General features: G+C 42.3%; 2 protein-coding genes across 13 annotated transcripts in view; one reads left to right on the forward strand and one right to left on the reverse strand.

Moving 5' to 3' along the window:
• MBTD1 (mbt domain containing 1) overlaps positions 1-12,059 on the reverse strand; it is an 80,526-nt gene extending 68,467 nt beyond the window's left edge. For 3 of the 12 annotated variants that reach the window (XM_033183539.1, XM_033183534.1, XM_033183536.1), the window contains exons 1-2: positions 11,647-11,784; positions 10,669-10,732 (exon numbers count right to left, since the gene is read on the reverse strand). Coding sequence is in view for 3 of the 12 variants with exons in the window: in XM_033183532.1 (XP_033039423.1) it covers positions 11,647-11,784 (138 nt within the window). In the remaining 9 variants the exon portion in view is untranslated. Of the gene's footprint in view, positions 1-10,668; positions 10,733-11,361 lie in introns of all 12 variants that reach the window. The other 9 variants (XM_033183538.1, XM_033183537.1, XM_033183535.1 and 6 more) reach the window with 6 other exon arrangements.
• UTP18 (UTP18 small subunit processome component) overlaps positions 12,014-12,578 on the forward strand; it is a 36,585-nt gene continuing 36,020 nt past the window's right edge. The window contains exon 1 of the mRNA XM_033183544.1: positions 12,014-12,456. Within this exon, the coding sequence (XP_033039435.1) occupies positions 12,064-12,456 (393 nt within the window). The 5' untranslated portion in view covers positions 12,014-12,063. The remainder of the gene's footprint in view (positions 12,457-12,578) is intronic.

Consider the following 12,578-nt stretch of genomic DNA (forward strand, 5'->3'; position numbering starts at 1 on the left):
AAAAGAACATACTCTCTGGCCCAGCATGGTGGCTCATGCCTATAATCCCAGCACTTTGGGAGGCCAAGGCAGGAAGACTGTTTGAAACCAAGAGTTTGAGACTAGCCTGGGCAACATGGAGAGACTTCATCTCTACAATAAGCAAAAAAAAAAATTAGCTGGGCATGGTGGTGTGCACCTGTAGTCCCAGCTACTTGGGAGACTGAGGAGGGAGCATCACCTGAGGTGGGGAGGTCAAGGCTGCAGTGAGCTGTGATCACGCCACTGTACTCCAGCCTGGGAGACAGAGGGGGCGGGATGGAAACAGCATATTCTTGATTATTAGGGATATACTTGAAAATTTGCATTATATTATTTGGATCTTTTATATCCTTTTTTATCCACTACATCTTGTGCTAAGTGTCAAAGTCCTCTAATTTTAGTTTTTTATTTCTTCTTATACTTCATGTAGATTTTGCTTTATACAGATTGTTGCTGTGTTATTTGGTACATATTTAACTGTTATTCTTTGTTGTGAATCATGGTTTCTAGCATTATAAACTGTTCTCTTTTGTCTGATTTAATGCTTTTTTTGGTTTGAATTCTACTTTGCTATCAGCATTGCCAGTCTTGCATTCTTGGGGTTTCTATTTGCCTGGTACATCTTTGTACTGGCCTTTATGATTGCTCTCAATTCTCCACATCTTTTATCATTAGGGTGTACATTATGTACTTCATACTTTTTTTCTGTTCCATCATAATTTTCTTTGTCCCTTAAAAAATTTCTCTCAGTATTTTGGCAAGTCCTCCTAATATGCTTACCTTTATACTAATAGCTTTCACAGTATGTCGTATCTTTTTTCTTACCTAATCTTTCCTATTTGGTCTTTCAGTTTTAGATGGTAGCCTCTGACTCCCTCATATTACTTCAACTACAGTAATTAATCTTATTCTAGTTCTGAAAAGAACAGTTCTAGACAGGGTCTCATTCTGTTGCCCAGGCTGGAGTGCAGTTACGCAAACACAGCTCTCTGCAGCTTCGACCTCCTGGGCTCAAACGATACTCCTACTTCAGTCTCCTGAGTAGCTGGGATTACAGGCATGAGCCACCATGCCTGGCTAAACTTTTTTTTTTTTTTTGTAGAGACTGGGTCTCACTATGTTGCCCAGGCTGGTCTAGAAGTTCTGGGCTCAAGTAATCCACCCACCTAAGCCTCCCAAAGCGCTGGGATTATTACAGGTGTGAGCCACCACACATGGCCTTAGTTTTTCCTTTTCTTTCCCTTTCCCATCCCCTTATATTTCAGTTGCATTCTTTCTGCTTTGTCAGAACGTATAACATTTATTTACTACTCTATTCTCTAGGTCCCCACTATTGGTTTTAATCTTAGTCCAAAAAGATATCTGAAATACTTACTGTCTTTTTGTAGGAAATTTCCCAACTATCTCTTTTAGATGAAAGTTATCCTTTTCGAGTGTCCTCAGAAGGGGTAAACGAGTACCAAGTAGAGTTTATTTCCTGAGTTCTTGCATATTCAAACTGTTGTTCTGCAGTCTTTTTTTTTTTTTTTTGAGGCGGAGTCTCGCTCTGTCGCCCAGACTGGTGTGCAGTGGCGCAATCTCGGCTCACTGCAAGCTCCGCCTCCCGGGTTCACGCCATTCTCCTGCCTCAGCCTCCCGAGTAGCTGGGACTACAGGCGCCCGCCACCTCGCCCGGCTACTTTTTTGTATTTTTAGTAGAGACGGGGTTTCACCATGTTAGCCAGGATGGTCTCGATCTCCTGACCTCGTGATCCGCCCGTCTCGGCCTCCCAAAGTGCTGGGATTACAGGCTTGAGCCACCGCGCCTGGCCTGTTCTGCAGTCTTAATACCTGAACAACAGTTAGCTGGATATAAAATCCTTGGCTAGCAGTCACTTTCCTCATGCTGCTCCACTGTCTTGCTTTGTTATGTTGCTTTTGAGAAATCTGACACTGGGCTAATTCTCTTGCCTCTATGTCACGTCTTTGCCTGGAGACCCTGATAATTCTTTGCATCTTTACAGCCATACAGCTTTACTAGGAAGTATCTGTGAGTGTGCCTTCTGGTATGAACTTCTGAGGTCTAGATTCAGATCTCTTTTCACTTCCAGAAAGTTTTCTTGGATTACAGTTTTAAATATTTAAGGACACCAATTATATACAGTAAACTTCAAATCCATCTCCCATTTCAACTTGGTCAATTTTGTCCTGTGGGAATGTTAAAACTTCATTACTGGTTATGATTTCATCTTCTATTTTTCTGTTTAATCTACTTTGTGTTCATTTCTTAATGTTTTTTGTTCCTTTCTGTTCCGAGTTTTGTATTTGTTTCAGAATATTTCTTAATTTTATTTTTCAAATCTCTCAACATTGGTTTCAGGATATTTAATTTCACTTGGAGCACTGTGTCAATTTTTTCCCGTTTTCTTTTTTTTTTTTGAGACGGAGTCTTGCTCTGTTGCCCAGGCTGGAGTGCAGTGGCCGGATCTCAGCTCACTGCAAGCTCCGCCTCCCGGGTTTACGCCATTCTCCTGCCTCAGCCTCCCGAGTAGCTTGGACTACAGGCACCCGCCACCTCGCCCGGCTAGTTTTTTTGTATTTTTTAGTAGAGAGGGGGGTTTCATCGTGTTAGCCAGGATGGTCTTGATCTCCCGACCTCGTGATCCGCCCGTCTCGGCCTCCCAAAGTGCTGGGATTACAGGCTTGAGCCACTGCGCCTGGCCTTTTCCTGCATTTTTTGATGGGGGTAGTTTTCATCAGTTGAAATGCTGATTCACATTTCCTGTTTGTTTTTTCTTACAATTCTGCATGGATGTGGCCTGTTCTTTTCTATTTCTGTTCGTTTCATAGGCAGAGCTGCTAGTTCAAGAACACCCTCTTCTCTAAGTTCAGTTTTTTTCTTTTCCTAAAGAATTTTTTCTTCTTCCTCCTTCTTCACTGCCATGTCTCCAAGTCTTCATGTTTCCCTTATGAGGCAATGCCTATAATTTAAAGCTACCAATTCCGGTACTGCTTACCGTTAAGCTCTTCTCTGTATATAGAGCTGTGAACTATCAAACTCCAAACCTATGATCAATGTTTTGGAACTTCTTTCAGATTTTCTCTTTCTGGGAGTGGATCTTTGTACCTTGTCTAAGGCTTTCATGCTCCCATACCTCTTTCAGTAAATTTGTCAAGTCTTCCCTCTCCCACTCTTAACACCCAGAGGAATGAGCATAAGGAGCATTTGGAATTTGGTTTATTTCTCTACCTATAAGAATCAACAAATCTCTATTTATAGGTAGAGAAATAAACTAAATTTATGAGTTGAACTCTTAAACACATTTCGTCCTATAGGAGTTTATTTGTAAATTCTACAATAACCTAATATTGGACTTGCTCTATTGTTCAGGATGGAGTGCAGCGGCATGATCTTGGCTTATGGTAACCTCTGTTTCCCAGGTTCAAGTGATTCTCATGCCTCGCTTTCCTGAGAAGCTGGGATTACAGTGTGTACCACAATACCTGGGTAATTTTTGTATTTTTGGTAGAGATGGGGTTTCGCCATGTTGTCCAGGCTGATCTCGAACTCCTAGCCTCAAGTGATTCACCCACTTCAGCCTCCCAAACTGTTGGGATTACAGGCATGAGCCACTGCACCCAGCCATGTTGGACTATTTCTGTTACTACTCTGTTATGGTTATTATCATAATATTTGTAATATGCTTAGTATGTATCAGGCACATTCAGCACTTAAATCTGTAGCAGCACATTAAACCTTGTAAGTGTTACTCCCATTTTACAGGAGGCAGTGGCCCAAATAGGCTAAGCAACTTGCCCAAGATCATATAAACCTATCTTAAAACCTTTTAAATTTTAACCTTCTTTCTTTTTTTCCCCCCGAATACTGGTTCTGTCAGTTAGCCTCTGTAAGCATAGAAAACAAGCATCAAGTAAGTATGTTTCAGGTAATGCAGCCTCTTGAACATTTTGCTCTTCAAAATAAAACTGAGGCCAGGTGTGGTGGCTCACACCTGTAATCCTAGCGCTTTGGGAGACCAAGGTGAGTGGATCACTTGAGGTCAGGAGTTCTAGACCAGCCTGGCCAATATGGTAAAACCCTGTCTCTACTAAAAAATACAAAAATCAGCCAGGCGTGGTGATGGCACCTGTAGACCCAGCTATTAGGGAGGCTGAGGCAGGAGAATCACTTGAACCCGGGAGGCGAAGGTTGCAGAGAGCCGAGATCGCACCACTGTACTCCAGTCTGGGCGACAGAGTGAGACTCTGTCTCAAAAAAAAAAAAAAAACCCCGAAAAACTGCAAATCATATTAGATGACTATTTAAGGTCTTGAATATAGGAAGATGGGATGATTATAGGTATGTAAACCTTGCTTTATATTTGGGTTATGATAACTCCCTGTCTACTATAAAATCACTAATGTCTGAAATTAATACACTAAATAAATAAGCCTAAACTTTAGAATTAGAGAGATAGATACTAGATGAAAAAGCTAAAAGAATGAAAGTAGTTATCTCATCAGAGCTGAACTGGACAAGGAATCATTTTTTTGGAATACTTTTAGCATTGTTTAATTATTATACCATGAAGTGCATGTATTACTTTGATAAAAATAAAAGCGAATTTATATGAAGTATATAGTACATTAAAAAATTAAGTTGGTATATATTGACAGATTGATGATATCTGATATCTGTAAATATACGTGGGAAAAACAGTGCTCATATACACTTGGTAGGAAGGTAAACTTATACTATCTTTCTGGAAGGCAATTTGACATTACATATGAAAATTTAAGATGGCTATGTCTTTTGCCTAGGTAATTCCATTTTTAGGAATCTGTCCTTCAGAAATACTCATACATAATACATACAAGGACAAAAGAATATGTAGAAGGATGTTTGCTAATGTAATAATAATGAAAAACTGGAGACAACCTTACAATCAGCAGGGGAATGATGAGCAACAGGTAAAATACTGAGTGGAAAAAATAAATCACCATATATAGTATAATAAAATATATCACAGTATGACTCACTTTTTATTCAAAGGAACAATATACACTGGCATACACATAGATCAATATATGTATGTTTTGTATGTTTGTTTTTATGTGCACTAAGAAAGACCTTAGGAACAGTTAAACTTAGCAGCATGGGAGCAGAATGGGAAGATGAATCTAACTTTTCAATATTTCTCTTTTTTTAAACATTATAGGTGCACTTCTATAACAAAAAATAAAACAAAAGGTTTGTATAGTGACAAAATTAAAGAGATCACAAATCACAACATAACTTCACTGTCCTACTGTAATTGTCACCTAGGTAAACCATCCTCCCTATTAAATCTACAAGGGAATTAAAAGGCATAGTCATTAACTTATTGGTATAATCAAACAAAAGTTCCAACAAAACTAAACATCTCTGGGAGAAATGACAGAAAACACTTGAAATCTTAAATGCAGGTGTCAATAAACATGCAGCCAAGTAATATTAATAACAGTATAATTTCAATATGAATAAACTCATCAGAAGTCAACCAATTCTTCATTATCCAAACCCACTGGGAGCAGTGGCTCACATAACTTTCAAAGTTTTACATTTAGCTATGGAACAAGTATTTTCTAGAAACTTAAATTTGAATGTTGTATGCATGAGATCACAAAGTACAAACAGAAATTACTACATACTCTGTGATGACTGAACTTGGTAGGAGCTCAAGAGCTATTTAGCTCCTGCAGGCCTCTTTTTCATTCTATTATACTATGAGGATGAAAGCACATTCTGGCATAGTGATAAAACTCATTAGTGTAAAGAGAAATGCCTTCCTTCTTTCTAAGCTTACTGTTATGAGGAACATAAATGGTAAGGATTTGGGATTACTGGGTTTTTATTTCCCACAAATTCAATGTGCAAGCAAGAATAAATTCATGTCAATGATACAATCAAGAGAAAACCGAAAGCAGTAATATTCTGAATAACCCATCTAAAGAAATGGAAAAGTACCCAGGAGAATGACAGGAGAGGACAATATTCTACATAGCAATATTTAAGATTTAAAGCAACAGTGAGAAAAGGAACCCATTCTTTGATCTACAAGAAATACAAATTTCTACCTCTTTGGGTTCAACTTCTAGTCCTATCACTGTTATGACTTTGGATGCAGCAATTACTTGGGTCTCAGTTTCCCTCTCTTCTAAGTAAGAAAAACATCACTTACCACACAGGAAGGATGTATGATAAAATAAAAAAATTCACATGAATAGACTTTCAGTTCTCCTGAAGAAAGCTATGAATCCTTAAGTACGAACCTGGAAAGCTAATTAAAAATAAGATGACCATATCAAAATTAAGTCTGAAACAAGCAGTAGCCTAGAGGTTCCCTGAGATCATTATCAGCTATCAGTTCTACCCCAAATAATAGAATTCATACTGAAGTTGGGTCTATAGGGCAAATGTGGTCTGAATGATCAAACAAGATCATTTGTTAGTATGTTAATATAGAGACAGGCCAGGCGCGGTGGCTCACGCCTGTAATCCCAACACTTTGGGAGGCTGAGGTGGGCAGATCATGAGGTCAGGAGTTTGAGACCAGCCTGGCCAATATGGTGAAAACCTGCCACTATTAAAAATACAAAAATGAACTGGGTGTGGTGGCACTTGCCAGTAGTCCCAGCTACTCGGGAGGCTGAGGCAAAAGAATCGCTTGAACCGGGAGGCGGAGGTTGCAGTGAGCCGAGATCATGCCACTGCACTCCAGCCTAGGCCACAGAGCAAGACTCTATCTCAAAAAAAAAAAAAAAAAAGTGAGAAAATAAATTAAACAGCTTAGCTTATTCAATGTCATATTGATTTTATATAACCTAAAAACACTTGATCTGAAATAACAACATTCTCTTGGTGTTTACCTTTAAAAAATGTATTTGGAACTGGTTGCTGAGAAGATATATAACCCTGAACAATAGTAACTACAGGGTGTTAATAATTAAAGTTGGGTTAAATACATACATATACACAAGGGGGCTACTTCTCCAGTGTATAAAATAATCTCTAGCAAATTTGAAAGCTTAGAAGTCTTAAAGTAATACATGATGAGAAACTTTTTTTTTTTTTTCTGAGATGGAGTCTCATTCTGTCGCCCAGGCTGGAGTCCAGTGGCACAATCATGGCTCACTTCAACCTCGGTCTCCCACCAGACTCAAGCAATCCTTCCACCTCTGCCACCGAGTAGCTGGGACTACAGGTGTGTGCCACCACACCTAATTTTTTTTTTTTTTGTAGAGACAGGGTTTCACCATGTTGCCCAGGCTGATCTTGAACTCCTGGACTCAAGCAATCTGCCTGCCCTGGGCTCCCAAAGTGTTGGGGTTACAGGCGTTTGAGCCACTACATCTGGCTAATATTAACCAATATTTATTGAATGATATATACAAATCATCATGCTTAGCACCAGAAATACAAAGAAGTACTGCACTTAACACTCCTGTCCTACAATTAAACTGCAAATGATGGCCAAATAATTGGGCCACAACGTTGAACAAACTAATGAGTATTGTATACAATCAGTTTTAATAGACTAGTAGTAGGAATTAAACTCAGTGAAAAAGGAAAAAAAAGGAAACCCTGGGAACACATCTTAACATTTTATCTTGGGATTTGTCTCATCTTTTATAGCAGCTTACATCTTTTTAAACAGCGGGCATAACATCTGAGTGGAGGTTTATAGAAACTACAGGAGGAAGGGCTGATGTTCACCCCGTATTTCAGATGAGGAAAGTGAAGCTTTCAAAGAGGTTACGCAACTTTCCTAAAATCGCAGTTTAGAGAGCTACCTTGCCGACTTTGTCCAGAGCTCACTTCTATTGCACTAAATTCTAAATTATCAGTGCTAAAGTGAGAACTTGAAGGGACCTCAGAAATCGCCTAATGGAGTGTTCCCCTAACCAACCTGATAAACTTTCTGGGATATACATTAAAAACCCATTCCCAGGACCCACTGCAGATCTACTAAATAAGTTAAACGTGAGAGGTTTTGTATTTTAACAAGAGTCGCCAAGAAGTAGTTCTAATGATTAGTTATGTTTAGAAAACACTGTACTATGTCTGTATGTCCAGTATGCCAGACATTTGGCTACTTAAATTTACATTGATTAAAACAGCAAAATTAAAAATTGAGTTCTTCAATTTTTAGTTCCACCAGTTACATTTCAAGTGCTCAACAGCCACACGTGGCTAGTAGCTACCATAACTGGACAGCAAAGATATAGGAAATATCCATCCTGCAGAAATTTCTATTGGATTATGCTGATACTAGACCAACCCTTCAACTGCCATGAGAAAAAAGAGGCACAGGATCTTGTCCAACAAGGGCCATAGAGCTCATCAGTGGTAGAATTGTGACATTAACCTCACTGCCAGCACCCTTCCTACTGTATCACTTCATCCTATCTCATACTCAGGGTGTGTTCAAATAGGAATTATTTCCCTTTTCACCTTTTATCATGGGTTCCAGCAAAGCAAGAAGAGAAATTCTAAATTTGCGGGTAAAAAAAATCCTTAAGACAAGGTTTATTAAAAAATAATGATTAAATCTATCTGCAATTTTTGCATAAATTCAAAAGTCATCTTGGACAGTTAAGAATACTGTGGTGTTAGGAGACACATCTTAGCTTGTTTTAACTATTGTAAGTCCTTTCTCTTTTATTGTCCTGATGCTTTTATTCTCTTTCTTGAATTTTGAAACCCTCAGACTAATGATACCTAAGTGTGAAAGGTTGTATCTTATTTAGCAAACATTTTAAAGATGAAAAGCTGAGAAACAAAGAGCAACCCAAAGAATGTCACTTGTCTAATTTTCGAATGTGGTTACTCAGACTACTGAGCACTCTTGGCTTTTAGTAATTCAGTGCTTTAGTATTTATACTAATATGTTTTCACTTTTAAACTATAACTTATATTTTCCTTTGACCACTGTTATGTTTGAAAACAATTTCAAGTAAGTGTTTCAATTTTCAACATAATTGAGGGACTAAAAGAAGCACTAAAACATTTAGAAAGGTTTAGATAATAAGGTCAACATATAACCAGCTTTAAAGAATATGGCAGTGTCTTAAAAATAAAACCAGTTGTTCCTGTCTAGTATGTTTAGAATGCAAATGTCTCCAAAGTCAGTCAACTTAAGTCATGACAGTTCATGGTTAAAGTAAGCAGGAAAACAACTTGGAACTCCTTATTAACTAAAATGTTAAAAACACTATTACTACAGCTCTATTGATTCTTTTTTCACAAGCTGAATTCTAGTGAGTAGATTTAGAGGAAATATTTCATGTCAAACGTTACAGAAAGTTAGAAATTGGATGGTTAAAAAACATGACGCAACAACGTAAGGCACTATGAACAAATACTTATTCAAGACAGATGTTACCATAATTTGCAAGGTACTTACAAGCATTCAGTATGGGGTTCTAGATAGAAGCTACTTGTTATTCAGAGAAGGAGGTGATGCAAAAAAAAAAAAAAAAAAAAAAAAAGCACAGCTATTTTCTTTCTAAACACTCTTTGGTGTTGAGGTAAACAAATGAAAAATAAAATAACCGTCTAAGTACACAAGAGCAAAGCAATAGTCTCTAAGTTATAAAAGGAAGAAAGAAAAATTGAGTCTAACCTTTTAAATAGGAGACTGGGACTTAAGGTGAAATTTATTTGCTGGCTTTTAAATCAGATGCATTATTTCTACATTATATCTGTTATGTCTTGACCCCCACTTCACCATATTAGGGAGAAACAGGCACATCCAAGATTCTTAGGCCAATAAAACTACTTTTGGAGGCAGCACAGCTCACCAAATGAAGGAGAATGTTAGAGAAACACCCAGTGACAATAGTTTCAACTGACCTATCTCAACCAGCCAGGGATAAGTACTGGTGCATGCTAGTATAAGGAGAATTAAAAATATTGTAAACTCTAAACAAGTATTAAAATGGTCCATCAATTTCAAATCTCATAAAAGATAGTTACTTTAAAAAGAAAAAAAAAAGGAGTAAAAGCATTTGGAAGAGGGACCCTTGGAGGAAAGACTAGCTTCGGAGGAACACAGGTCAAAGGGGTGGGGGCGGTAATCATCTAATCATCCCTCTACCAGGTGATGCTTCAGTACCATCCCTAACAATTTTAGACATCCCTAAGAGAAGTGATTTAGGTAATCAGCAAATGTGTTTTGTGATACAAGAACCACGGAGATGACGCTGAAATTTCTAACCTCAAAAAGATGCACTGGTGAGAGAAAACAGGCATTAAATTCCCATATTGTAATTATTTAGCTTCCTGTAGAAAAAAACACCTTCAGGCATGTAAGCCAGCACACTTGACACTGACCCAGCAAAGTTTTCGGCTGGCCCTCACTATCTCTCAACCCCCCCTTCCTCCACTTCCCTGCTGTTCTTTCCTGGCACATAAAATATAGGCCAATGAGCAGTGGGTGGGTGAGGAGGATGTGAGAGAAAATTTGAGAAGTAAAAAAAGGAGCAACTTAACCAGGACATGAATGAGACTAAAGGGTCTAACAAGGGTAGGCAGACAACAATTAGAACTACTGAAAAATGGGCTTTCCTGGGCAGTAGTGAGCGCTCAGTGCTTTTAGGGGTTTAAGCAGGGGTCAGACTACCTACCACTTGTCAGAGAGGCTGCAGAGGGGATGGCTGCTTTAGATGACCTCTAGTGTTTCTTCTGACTCTGAAATATTAGGATTCTTATTTCACAAAGGAGAATGCAATGGTCACAGAAGCCCACTGACTTGAAACCCTTTTAAATACGCAGCCTTGGAGGCTGCTTCCCAAACACCACTCCCACCTCTCCCGCACGTGCCCACCCCGCCCCCTTTCAATATTTCCACCTCCACGTGCAAACCGCCTCGCGGCACTGGCCCCAAGGCGGACAAACACCTTCCCCTGCAAAGCACCAAAACTATGCTCCCCCTCCCCGCGAAGAAGAGAGGACTACTCCACTCTCCCACCCTAGGTGGCTAAAAAAGGAAAAGTCTCGGATCCAGCCTTTCCCCACTAGCCAGAGCAGGGGGCGGGGGCAGGACGCACAGAAAAACTTTCTTCTTGAATTTTTCTTCCAGAGGGTGGAGGAGATGGAGAGAACCCCAACGAGTCCAGGGCTGACGGGGTGGGGGGAGGGGAACCCCTGAATCGTTTAACGGCTGGAAGGGGGAGGGGGGGCTCCGGAGATTGAGGGGGCGTGGGATGGAGAAGCAGGCCAGGGAGCGGGGTCAGGGAGCTGCGGGGTTCCTGGGGTCGGGGAGCTGCAGGCGTCCCCCCCACCTGGCACACAAAGCTGCTGCCGCGCTCGGCTCTCACCAGATCCTTTGTGTTTTCCATCAGGGCCTCATGGGTAGGGGTTGTCCGTGCTCCCCGAGCCCGCGGCGCCCCCTCCCCGGGCTGGGGGCAGGTGCCTCTCCCCGGGACTGCGGCGACTACAGGGGGCCCCTGACTGGGCCCAGACCGGTGGCGGCTGCGGCAGCCCCCGGATTTCCCCCCTTTAACTCGGGTGGCCCCAGGATATCAACAACATTAGCATAGCCCTCCCTCCCCAGCGCGCCTGCGCCGTGACCCGCGCCCCGATTGGCCCACTTCCCTACATACCCTCCTCACTCGCTTCCAGCGTGGGACCCTCTGCAGGCGCCGTACTCCAAGGACCGTACCAAGACGAGAGGTGGAAAGGGCATTGGGGCTTGTGTCAAGTCCGCTGGTTAAAGTCAACAGGAAAAGCAGAAGTTTCATTCAGCCGTCCCAGTGTATACTCGGGCTTTCTTGCGCTCCTTTCAATATGTTGCAGCTGCGAAGTTGTGTTGGAAAAATTTTCCACTCCAGTCACGCCGCTTCCCCCTACACCCGGAAGATTGGCCCTCCCGGAGGAACTCCCACACGGGGCGGGGCTGGGTAGGGGAGTGGGAGTTACGTAGAGGGAGGGAGTGCTGGTCACGTGGCATGAGGCTGCGCAGGCTCCTTCCGGCCTCCGGGGCTTCGGCGGCGGCGGCGGCCAGGGAGGTGCCTGGGCGCATGCGCAGCGAGGTTCCACGTGAGCGCCTGCGTTTCTCCTCAAACCTAAGGATGCCGCCTGAACGGAGGACACGAATGAAACTGGACCGGAGAGCCGGAGCGAAGCCGAAACGGAAGCCCGGAACGAGGCCGGACTGGAAAGCCGGAGCGGGGCCAGGCCGGCCTCTCCAAAAGCCTGCCCCTTCATCCCAGCGGAAACAGCCGGCCCGGCCGAGCGCTACGGCCACTGCGATTGCAGTCGCGGCGGCGGCGGAGGAGAGACGGCTCCGGCAGCGGAACCGCCTGACGCTGGAGGAGGACAAACCGGCCGTGGAGCGGTGCTTGGAGGAGTTGGTCTTCGGCGACGTCGAGAACGACGAGGACGCTCTGCTGCGGCGTCTGCGGGGCCCGAGGGTGAGGGAGGCCGCGGCGCGCTGGCTGGGCGCGCTCGGGCGGGGCGCGCGGTGGGCGGTGAAGCTCTGGGGGGCGGAGCCTGGGCGACCTGCGGCGGCTGGGAGCGCTCAGGTGGGAGGGAG

Source organism: Trachypithecus francoisi, unplaced genomic scaffold (genome assembly GCF_009764315.1).
Source record: "Trachypithecus francoisi isolate TF-2019V2 unplaced genomic scaffold, Tfra_2.0 Lachesis_group20, whole genome shotgun sequence".
Taxonomy (NCBI): Eukaryota; Metazoa; Chordata; class Mammalia; order Primates; family Cercopithecidae; genus Trachypithecus; species Trachypithecus francoisi.